The sequence below is a fragment of the Sminthopsis crassicaudata genome, chromosome 1, assembly GCF_048593235.1.
Source record: "Sminthopsis crassicaudata isolate SCR6 chromosome 1, ASM4859323v1, whole genome shotgun sequence".
Lineage (NCBI taxonomy): Eukaryota > Metazoa > Chordata > Mammalia > Dasyuromorphia > Dasyuridae > Sminthopsis > Sminthopsis crassicaudata.
This window is the reverse complement of record NC_133617.1, coordinates 129,908,396-129,920,852: the sequence shown is the minus strand read 5'-3', so window position 1 is coordinate 129,920,852 and position 12,457 is coordinate 129,908,396. Positions and strand designations below refer to the sequence as shown.

General features: G+C 34.5%; 1 protein-coding gene across 2 annotated transcripts in view; it reads right to left on the bottom strand.

The window, feature by feature from the left end:
* Positions 1-238: 238 nt before the first annotated feature.
* The window catches only part of NUDCD1 (NudC domain containing 1), a 101,368-nt gene continuing 89,149 nt past the window's right edge, over positions 239-12,457 (bottom strand). For both annotated transcript variants that reach the window (XM_074266976.1, XM_074266986.1), the window contains exons 9-10: positions 2,729-2,888; positions 239-1,238 (exon numbers count right to left, since the gene is read on the bottom strand). In XM_074266976.1, the coding sequence (XP_074123077.1) occupies positions 946-1,238; positions 2,729-2,888 (453 nt within the window). In that variant the 3' untranslated portion in view covers positions 239-945. The remainder of the gene's footprint in view (positions 1,239-2,728; positions 2,889-12,457) is intronic.

The following is a 12,457-nucleotide window of genomic DNA, read 5'->3' as shown; positions in this document are numbered from 1 at the left end:
ACTGGAAGCTTCAAGTGCATTTCAATCAACTTGTTTTAAAAAAAAAAAAAAGTTCCTATTCTTTTGTAGAAGAAAATCAATTAAGATCTGAAAAAATTACAAATACATATGTACTTAATCCACAAATAAATATATGTGTGATTAATTCATTAAGTATTAAGCTAATATAGCATGTTTCTTATGTCTCTTAAATACCTATGTAACATGAAGGAAATTATTAACTTAAATGGTCAAAATAATCATTCTGAAAACATTTTTATTTGAATTTTAAAAGACTTACACATTCAAATTAGATTAACAACACATATAATGATATTTCTCTTAAATTCTTTTGTCAATGAGCTAATGATTACCCAGATCCAGTATTTTCCTTCTCTCATCTTTGCAGATTTATTTATATTTAAACCTTAAAAAAAAAAAAAAGTTAATACTTCTATTTCAGAACGTAGCAAATTGTACCAATATACAAAGGGAATGTAGTAAATGTTTTATTGGGTAAATGCTGCATGGTGCAACTGGATACAAATGATCAGAAATTGGCCTCAAGTTATTTTTTTAAATAAATCAAAATAACAAATATATCTATGTATATGCATATATATATGTGTGTGTGTATATACATACATACACACACACATATATACACACACATATATACATAAACATATACATACATATAGTTCATATTCTTGCATTTTCTATAAAGGTAATTTCCCTTAAGTCTGTAACTAACACTGGGACTGAAACCGTTCATACAATTGTCAGGTAGTTGAAAATCTACTGAATCTGTACAGTGAAAACAACCTTTTAAAAAATAAAACTTCATACAATACAATTTTTTTTTTTAACATTAAAATCAATAGCACTCAGTCTAGCTGATTTTTTTAGCCTTCTAGATATTCTCAACTTTTCTCAAGTACAGAGAGAGAAGTCAGCATGTTGGCATTAATTTTCTGTATTTACCTTTATTAAAAAGAGGTTTTTTGTAGTAAGGACAAATAATCTCTCATTTGTAGCTTGAAATCCCAAAATAGGATCATTGGTTTCCAGGCTGGCTACTTGCTGCTTAGCAACCTGTCCAACTTGCCTTCCTTCCTTTCTGTTATACAGCACAGTAGACATGGCTGTGGGCTGACGATAGATGAACACTCGACGCAGGCACTCACAAAGGGCAGCATAGGAGTAATTGGGAGCACAAGCAAAAAACTTCTTGTCTCTCTTTGATGCTTGGACATAGCCTGCCAAAACCAAATGTAGATTTTGTTCTCAAATTAAAAACAATGTTGAAATAATGGGCAAAAGGCATAAACACATGATAACTGAACTTTGCTTCGCTCCAAAGTAACTGTAGCAAGCTCATCTCTCAAACTCAGCCTAAAAACAAAGTTTCACTGCCCCAAGCTGGAAGCTTTAACCTACTAAGGCCAGTCAGATACACATTTTAAAACTGAAAATCATTTTAAAATCAGTAGAGACAAAAGTAAAATTGATAGAGCATTATTACTACACAAAAGTTGTAAATTACACATATATGAATCATGCATATTAAATGACAAAGTTAAGGACATTCTAATCTACTAGAGGCATTAAAATGTCTATCTAATATACTTATATTCGGTGCAAATGGGTTGTTAAATTTTAATAAGAATCATAATCTTGCTCAAAATCTTACAATCTGTTCTTCATTAATGTAAAAACACTAAGCTACTAGGGTCCACGGAAGTGTAAAAGATTTGATGGTATAATAGAAAGAATGATGGATTTGGAGGCAAAGAATCAACCTTTTACTTCCCCAATTTTGATGTTAAGTTGGTTCAAATTATTTAATCACTTCAGGTCCCAGTTTCTTCATCTACAAAATGTGGAAGTAGGCCTAGTTGAGTTATAAGATTCCTTCCAGTTCTAATATATGATCTATGATCCCGTGTTATCTAAATCCTTTATTTGAAGATATAGATTAAATGAAATTATATAATTAACATGACCCCTAAGGTCATGTTTTCATTGAGGAGAATTGACCACTTGTTGGGTATCTTGTAAAGGAGATTCTTTTTCAATATGTCTTATAAGTCTTTGTGAAGTAAGAGATTCTGTGATAAAACTCTTAAGTGATTTCACCAAAGAAAAGTAGGTAATTAACATAAGATTTTCTTTCCCCAAAATGCCAATGTATTTCAACAAAAAGTTAATTCTCTAACCAAGTTCTAAAATTTCATATTTCTAAATTATAATTTAAATCCTTAGACTCTTAAGTTATAGATGAGTTGCAGATCTACAATACTGAAGGAAATATCTCCTAGGGAGCAGCTAGGTAGTACAGTAGATAGAACACCAGCCCTGAAGTCAGAAGGACCTGAGTTCAAATTTGACCTCAGGCAATTAACACTTCCTAGCTGTGTGACCCCTGGGGTCAAGTCACTTGACCCCAAGTGCCTCAGAAGAAAAAAAAAATAATTCTCCATGTTAATTATATAATTTCATTGGAATGACTGGAATGATTCATGTGATTAACTAAAATTTCTATTTAAATTTGTCTTCAATAAAAGCACAGAGATTCTAACATTAAAAATCACCATTTTATAATAAACCAAATTATAGTACAGATCAATTGGAATATAATTAATTAGTAATCCAAGAAAGGTTAAAAAAAAGAGAGAAATATAAAATAATGTTGATAATTATAATTTCTGATATAAGAGAAAATATTAATAAACAGCTCATTTTATACCTAAAGCATTGAAAGTTGCAATGTGCTCCCACATTTCATCTTGTTGGCTAGAGTGCGGTTGCCAAAGTAGGGCATCTACATCATGACGCAAACAGAAACAAGGCATTTCTTTGGGGTCCACCAAAACTGAAAAAAGGTATTGGTTGCTTCCAAGATTCACCTAAAAAAGCAAACAAAGACAATGGCAATTATTTGCTGTGCAAGCAAACAGTCTAAGAAAGACAACAGTAGCAACATAACCTTCATCAGTACATGATAATCTCTAAAAGAATTTGATATTTTGTAATCATATGTTCTTGAAGTAATATTACTTGGAATAAGATCAAGCTTATTTGTCAAAATAATAATTTAATGTATGTATTGATATATGCGATATCATTAAATTTTAGAGGAATCTAACTACATTAATACTTAGATTTAAAAACTGATTGGCTGTGATCATATACTTAATGAAAAACTTCACTACCAGAAGCAGGACTAAATACGTGGCACTGATACACACTTGAAAAGAGACAAAATCAGATGTGCTAAGAAATTAAAAAAAGTTCTATCTAGGTAGAGTTGGAGAGACTTTGGAAAAAAGACTGTTCTCTCTACCTGTTAGGGAAATTGAAGGGTGAGTGGGATAAGAAAAGGATCTGAATTAAGAAAGTTTATTTCTAAACCTTTTGGGCTCCAAGGATTGGAAAATGTTATTGTTTAAGGAAAACATGTAGCTCTTGCGAATAGGCCACAAGCAAGATAAGTTGTTGGTTAATTTCTAGGGGTGAGGAAAATGGGATACAGAGATATAGAACCTGCCTAAAGAAGATGTTCTTAGCCTTTGTATAATGGATCCTTTTGGCAGTCTAGTAAAAACTAAAGAAAACTAAAGAATAATGTTTTAAATATAAAAAGGTATGAAGGAAACCCACAGCTAGATGGCACAATGGATAGAGTGCTAACCTATAATCAGAAAGAGCTTAGTTCAAATTTATTCTCTTAAATTTCCTCAACTATAAAATGGAGGTGCTAAAATATTTCAAGATTCTTTAGAAGAACAAATGAAATAACATTTGCAAAACACTTAGCATAGTGCCTGGTACATAGCAGATACTATCTAAATGCTTGTCCTTCTCTTACCTTCCTCTATATTAGTTAATTTTTAAAATTTTGTTCTTAAATTCACAATCCTAAGTTAAAAATTCCTGCAACTATAAGCATTAAGCACTTAAACTTGGGAATGGATGAAAAAAGGTCAATGTTGAAGAGGAGAGAAGGGCACAGAAAAAGAAGCTATGGATCAAGATAGAAAAGTATAAAAACTTCACAAATATGCTTTGAGCTGTATCTTTTGGCTTCTAAATGGGTGAAGTCAAAATGAAGCCATGCAGCTGGGTACCAAAGATTACAAAAATGGAAAGACAAACTGAGGTAAATTGGAGCTGATCTCTCACTGACCCTAGAGAAGTTATCTTATTACTCAGTACTCCAGGCAAGTTTCTGCAAAAGCTTCATTGTTAAAATCTTCTATAGGACTACTCTTAATCAATGAAATCACAGGGTCAAAGACAATTCCAATAGACTGAGGTTGGAAAATGCTATATGCATCCAAAAAGAGACATACTATTTTCCCCTTTTAAAAAAAATGTGTTTGCTTTTCTTTCTTGTGGTTTTTCCCTTTTCCTCTGACTTTTCTTTCATAACACGACTAGAAATATGTTTAAAATGATTGTATATAAATAACCTATATCAGATTGATTATTGTCTTGTGAAGAGGAAAGGTAGAGGAGGGAGGGAGAAAAGAACATTTAGAACTCAAAATCTTACAAAAATGAATGTTGAAAGCTATCTTTACATGTAATTGGAAAAACAGAATTTTATTAAATAAATAAAATCACAGGCCCTATTCCTATCCCATCATTATAAAACCTATATACTGCATAATTTATGAAATAAAATAAAAATAAAACCAAAAACATGCTATAATGTCATTGAGTGCTAATGTTATATAAAAAGAGGTGATACAACAAATTTAGATAAAATACTTATATAACTTCTTAATAGTGATATTCTCTTGTTTCTACTACTGTTTAATACTCTCAAGTGAAAACCTGTTTCTGGCAATTTTTTCCCCAGTTGTTCCATCACCTCTATTTCTGATACTGTTTTCTTTGATAGTACATTTAATAAAGTACTTCATATTTTAATGATGCAAATAAATCATTAATTTATTCTGTTATTTGCCTTCTCTTTCCTTGGTTGAGCTTTCCACTCCAGTGCTTTGCTAGACATGATTTTTTTTTTTAATTTATTCTATGTTGGAAAATTCTCTAAATATTTATTTTTCTACTACATTTTATTTTTCCTTTAATGCCTATCACCCTAAGATTTCTACTTTTAAAAAGATTATTGACTTTTGGAAATCCTATCATTAGACAAGAATTCCAACCTGATTTCTCTTCTCTTTCTTACGAAGTATAGCCATTGAAATTTGTTATTACCTAAGTGATGCAAAGTTACTCTTAGTGAATCAAGAAGCTTATATCATGTCAGGAACTATGCTGAGCAATAAGAATATAAAGAAAAGCAAAAACATGATGCCTATTCTTCTCTGGATGAAAATCGAAGCATATTTTTTTCATGTGTTGCATTGTGTTTGTTTTTTTTTTTTGATGTGTTTCTTCTTTTACAATTATGACTAATATGTCTAACTGCCTAGGCTTCTTTGGAAGAAGGGACAGGAAGGAGAAAACTTTGGAACTCAAAATCTTTAAAAATGAATGCTAAAAATTTTCTTGTCATGTACCTTAGTAAATGTGTACATATATATGTGTATATTTATGTGAGCATGTAATAAAGTTTAGCAAATTAGGTTTGACTGATTGTACCATTAAAATGGACGCAAAATTTAACCACAGCCCTTTTGTTCTTTCCTATTTCTTTATCTCTTTCTCAGATTCATTTCTTAAAATAAATAAAAATTCAATAGGATTTAACCACTTTTGAGCATTTCTATTAAGCCTCAGGTTGGGTGAAAAGATGTATCTTCTTTTTTTTCCCCCTGAGGTAATTGGGGTTAAGTAACTTGCCCAGGGTCACACAGCTAGGAAGATGTATCTTCTTTAATGGTGATATCTTCCTAAACTAAAATTATAGAAATAAATAAATCAAAAACATTAAGTGCCTACTAAGTGCCAATAATACAAAAGGAGGCAAGAGAGAGTCCCTGCCCACAAAGAAGCTCATAATCTAATTGAGGGAGAAAACAAAGAAGCTACACACACACACACACACACACACACACACACACACACACACACGAAACAATAACAGAGGGAATTTAAAAGGATTAGGAAAGGCTTCTCTTAAAGGATGCCAGGAGAGCCAATTATTATAGTAATTATTATTGTAAGAGGTAAGAAAGAAGACAATTTCAGGCATAGAAGAAGGCCATTGAACATGAAATCTTTTTTTGTAGATTGGCCAAAAGACTGGTGCCACTGGACAGAAGAGTACATGGTAGGGATTCAGGTATAAGAAAACTGGAAAGGTAGGAGAGGACTAGTAGAAGAAGGGCTTTGAATGCCAATGAGAGGATTTTGTATTTATTCTTAGAGGCAGGAAACAGGGAACCAGTAAAATTGTATTGGCAAGTGGAGAGTTGGGGTGTGTGTGACATAATCAGATCTGTACTTTAGGAAAACAATGATGGTTGAGAAATATGGATTAGTTAGAAGATAATTGAAGCAGTCAGTTTCAGTAGCTGATGACTGTAAGAACTCTGTAATCCAAATACCCACCTAAAGATGTTAAGTGTAAATTATGTTTATTGATTCAGTCTTGTCCCACTCTTTGTGATCCAGTGGACCAAAATTTCTTGACAAACATACTGAAATAATTTGCCATTTCCTTCTCTAGTAGATTAAGGCAAAAAGAAGTTAAGTGTCTTGCCCAGGGTCACACAATAGTAAGTATATAAGGCCAGATTTTAACTAGTTCTTCCTGACTCTAGACGCAGTGCTTTATCTACTGGGCCCTATAATTGCTTCAAACTCTTTATAGGGAGCACCAAAACTTGTGAACAAATAATATTAATAATGAAATGCCATATTTGTGTAACTCTTTAAGATTTATAAGATTTAAGAAAATCAGTGAGATAGGTAGTAGTATTACTATAGCCATTCGAGAGTTGAGGAAACAAGCTCAGTTCAAAGACATTAAATGTCTCACCAGATTCACACAACTAATTCACCATATGTCTAAAACACAGGTAACTTTTAAGAAATGAATGCCTCAAGTATAAAATAAAAATTCCTCTCTTTGATAGATAAAGTCTTTCACAATTTAGCTTTAGCTAAATATCTTTCTAATTATACCTTACTCCCCCTCACAAACTTTTCCAGGCAAATGAGCCTTCTTCCTTTTCTCACACATGACATCATACAACTTATTTCTGTGCTTTCACACAACTTCTCTTACATGGCTAGCATGCTTTCCATCTTTGTGTCTTAAGCTAAAATACCAACCTCCTACATGAGGTCCTCTCTCATCTTTTTAAATGCAAACACTGCCCACTAAAAAATTATATAATTTCTATTTGTTTTCTACAGATATGTGTGTGTGTGTATGTATACATATATTTAATTTGCTAATCTGTATATGTATTTAGGTCACTCAAAAGAATGAAAGGTTCCTGAAGGCAAAGAACACTATTTTTGCCTCCGAATCTCCAATATCAAAAATGTGTGGCACATAGTAGATGCTCTTAATAAATGTTTATTGATTAGTTGATAGGTAGATTGCTAAACTACAATCACATAACACACCAAAATAAGGCATTGTTAAAACGCAGCAAGTTCAAAGGTATCCAGAAAATCTAACTTTTTGTTTTAGTAAATATCACCTAGGCCATTAGACAAGTTTGATCAAAATGTGCTAGAATTTGGAAACCACAAAACTTTTACAATCTTTTTACAAATAACACTGTAGTTTTTTGTATGAATAAGGCCTGTTTCATATTTGATGAAGTTTTAACAAAAACATTTATTTTAAAATCCAGAGCATTAAATTAACATATATTTTAAAATAAATTTTATATTTTGAATTTTAAAAATTTTATCTTTCATGTTTTCAAATCTGATTTCCAATTTTTCTTTACAATTCTAAATTTCCTTATTTTCTGGTGTCAAGGGCACTTAAGAAGTCTTCTGAATTTGTCTTTTTGAGTTGATATATTTTCCACAAACACTGGATCTAGAGCACATAGGAGGCCCTTAATTTGTTAAGGACAAAGTTTCCCATGAGCTTATGTTGAGGTTGGAAAAAGGGACTCCAAAAGTTTGGGGTCACAGCTGGTACCACAAAGTGTTTCAAAAGAATTTTTAGGCTTGAACCCATTTCCTAGTCAAGGAGCAAAGTTTTATTGTAATTGTAACGCCAATTGTATTTGGTGGCCCGATACAGAAAAAGTCTGGCCTCCCCTGGCTTGATACCTCCTGGTCAAAGTAAGCCTCTCCGATTTTTTCTCCCACAATCCTATAGCAGAACATCCCAACCCATGTAGAGAAGGCTTGTCTAAGTTATCATGAGCTCCATGCTCAGCAAATTTTCCTTGACTGGGGAATTCTTGCAATTTTTGACAAAGTTAACCTTGCCACCCTTTCGCCTTCTCTGGGATTCCAGAGAAGACAGAAGTACTATAGGATGGTTTTTGGCAAAATTTTATGGCTTTTGACAAAGATGGGACAGTCCTCTTTCATGTCATTTTGTCTGTGTCTGCATCTCTGTGCCGAATATCTGCATCATATTTGTTCTGTGAGCTAGATTTTGTTTGACCTGGAAAGAATTAAAACGCAACTGGCAAAAACAAAACAAAATAAAAAACTCCTATGCTATAGTTGGAATGCTGGGAAACTTTTTTTAAAAGCCTAACTTTTTCTATGGACTTCATCTCTGGCCAAGCTGGGGACTACACAAAAAAGTTAGCTAACTAAAATTAAAATAACATTTTTACAGATTCTTAAAATTTTGAGAGCAAAACATCTTAGCAAATTATCAAAATTTTGAAGGTAATGATTGAGAAGTTTGGCAATTAGTCATTTTAAGATTGCAAGAAAAATTTCTGAAACGTTGGGGATAATTCCAGGAACTTACCCATCCTAAAAGAAAAGAAAAGCAAAAAACAAAGCAGGTAAATAGCAACTTTTTGCTAACCCTTCCTTGACTCCTATCTTGTCTGGAGTCCCTCTTTAGCTCCTTTGAGAAAGCAACCCAGAAGATTTTAAGGGGCCCTCTCTACTCCATTCCCTGGAGTGTATCCAAGTTGTAGGAAATGCTAACAAAATCAATATAGCCCACTTCCCTCTGTTTTACTAACTTCTCATCTCAGATCAACTGTAGAAATAGGGGAAGCAAAACTGTGGGGACCCCATACAACTTTGCCCAAACACCTCCCCAATCAAGCTTGGGGAATGGGGATGGAGGAGGGATCAAGTTTCATGGTCAGCATTCCCTAATTCCTGGTACCTGAAACTACCGAAATCAGTCATCCCAGCTTTCAGCAGGTTCTGTCCAGGAAATGCCTAAGAAGAATTCAGGTATTCCTGAACCGCTCAGCATAGCGGTATTGATGTGGGTTAAGATTCCTTTCTGATTCCCAACCCCCATGAATTCCAATGGGAGATATTTGGGCTCTCCCAACCCCAACTGGACTGAGCCAACTTGAGCTGTCCCAGCCCCCATTTTAATGATCTGCTTAGGTTTTTCAACTCCCACCCCAAGCACAAACAGTTCCTTATCTAAAAACCCATTGAATTTTATTCAAATTCTAACCATGGCTGAAGTTTGGGCCAGAGGCCAACCTAGGACTCCACCCATAAGCCCCTTCAGATTACCAAAAGCCCCCCATTATAAAAGAGGGAACACTGGAGTTCATTCTTTGCAGAAGTCCCAAACATGGCATCCTTGCACCAGCCATGTCAGGGGTTTCTGCCCACTGGTGCCAGCCCTGGCCCTGTCTTTCTACCTTTCAACCTTATTTCCAAGCCCCACAATAAACCTCTTTTATCAATCTAAGTTTTCGGGTCTGTAAATTCCTTTACAGAGGACTCTTGCGCCACTACTAGACCTCATCCAAATCCAAAGGGATTGCAGGGGAGCTCTATTTGACTCCCTGTACCCCGAACCTGCCTGATTTCAATTAACCCTAATTTCATTTAGGTACTCCTTATCTAATTCTCATCAGTATGAGGTAAGAAAATCAGTCAGACTCTGTATTTGGTAAGATCATCATTCTCAGTTTCAATTATGGATATGTATTAGCTATGTAATTTGTGGCAAATTGTTTTACCTCTGTCCAGTTTTCTGATTTGTAAAGAGAAATAATAGTTCTTGCTGTGAAGACCACATGACTGCAAAAGTGCTTGGCATAAAATGTGCTATATAAATGTTAACTGCTTTATTGGACATATTTATTTGATAACTTGATGGGATTTTTTTTTTTTTTTTTGGTTTGACCAACAGATAAATGATTTCTATGTGTGTGTAAAGTAATTTGGGAATTTTCTGAGATATAGTAAAAGCAATTTTAAAGTAGCTCTAATTAAATTAAATTAAAGCCCACTAAAGGGGATCTATTTGCACTGATAGTGTTAACAAAAGAGTTTGGAACTACTTTAAAAACTAGTTATCTACAGTCAGACTTCTGAGACCCCTGTCAGTAAAAATTGGCACCTTAATTCCTTTTCCTGGCTCACAAGAGAAATGATTTGTGTGAAATGGAAAATAACCAAATTGCAATTCAGTTTGTCTAGGACATTTAACCAGAATCTAGGGAATTTCATTAACCAAAGTTAAGTCAATTTAACAATATGTTCTATCTCAATTTTAAGAATTATCTTGTTTTCTCCTTAAAACAAAAGGAAAATTTATTTAAGGGAATAGAAACTACAGTTAAGACTATTTGTCCACCACTCTTGGTGGCTTAGGAAAATTCTAAAATTGTTAAGTTAGTTACTTGGAGTTAGTGTCATCATATTAAGCCTTATCAGTTTACCTCCAAGTATGAGGTGTTTGTGTAGGGGTATCAAATAGCACAGTCCATGAAAACACTAAGAATGCTTGAGGGTGGGCAATAGCAAGTTCAGTCCCTTCCCTGGGGTCTATCAACTCCCCTTAATTTGTATGCAACCAGTTTTCCTGAAACCAAGAGGGTAAGTAGGATCATCAGCCTCAAAAACTGAGCCTGTTTAGGTTTTATAATTTCTAAACAAGGAATGTGTTTACTAAAAATCTATAAACGTATTTAATGATTGATCCTTTGGACTAGGATAAGTTTAAACATATAAAACATGTAAACAAAATCAACAAACAACACTCCAAAGATGAGAGCTTTGTTCTTAGTATTTTCTGTCCAGCTTTCTCAGTGTCACTCTGTGGCCCCCAACAGTGGGAAGATAAGTCCTTAGACTAGGGAACTCTGTGGGCAGTGGGGGCATTTAGGATTGTTGGGTGTGCCCTCAGCATTCTCAAGGCAGCCTATATATGTGACGATGTATAATTTGCAAAGGCCCCTTTCCCAAATGTTACCATCCTTACAATGAATGCCAATCTATTTGTACTAAATACCCCCTTTTCCCCTCCCTTGCCCAGGAGAGTAACTTTAACCTGACTATCCCCTGTTTTCTTGCCAAAATTGTAGGATATCCATTCCAAAATAATTCTGGCAAACTCACTCATAATGCTTCTACTTGAAGCTTCCTTGAAGCTTCTTCATAACCTCCTGAGAACAAACATTCCTATTGTTATGTCATGTGATTATAATCATCCTTACTAACTAGGAAGCTACTACAAAACTTAATCTTAGGTACCATCTGTATACCTAAGAGATATGCTTTTCTTTATAAAATGGGTTTTCCATTCTATTTTGATGTTTCTGAGAGGCCTGCTAAAAGGAAAGCCTCTGAATGGAGGCCCCCTCAATCTGTACTCCTCTCTACCTGATGCTTAACCCCTTTTAAACATTATGGTGCTTGCACACCAGGTCATCTAAGTGCTCCTTTCACTGTCTATAATGCTACTACTTGGAACACTGTTCCCACTCCTTCAAGGAGACAAAAGCAGGGATTTGGGAGAAAACATTCTTTGGTATTTATCCTAGGAAAAGATGTTTGAATGAGAAGCATTCACGATAGCCTCATCTCCACCCCCACCCCCACTCAGCCTTCCTCTGTATGGGATTTCTGACTACTGTTCCTACTAATTCCACTTTTATTTATTATTTTTTTGCTCATATTTGGCCCCTGCATTTTTAACCTACTATTGGCTTACTTATTCTGACATCCAGCACCCCTCTGAATGCTGCTGCCACTATCTTGCCTCCCCTCCCCACTCTGGACCCCACTGGGCAGGAACAGCTCTATACCCCTTATCAGTATGAAGCAGCTCTAGATAGAAGATAAGACCTTCATCCCTTTGTCCTAAATGAATTTGGGGAAAGACTGCTTGAGAGGGAGAAATGATGTAATATAGCAATGATTTTGAGGTTCCCTAATTTTAGTGGGGGAGCTTCTGTTCTAACAATGTCAGTAATCTTCTGGCTTTGGAGACTGCCTCAGGGATTATCCACACTCCCAATTTTAGAACAATTTGTCTGATTCTGAATAGACTACTCTTCAATTCATTGCTGACTGTCAGCTTCTGGCCTCAGGACAGTCCCACAAACCAAACTTCTGAGACAATAATGATAAT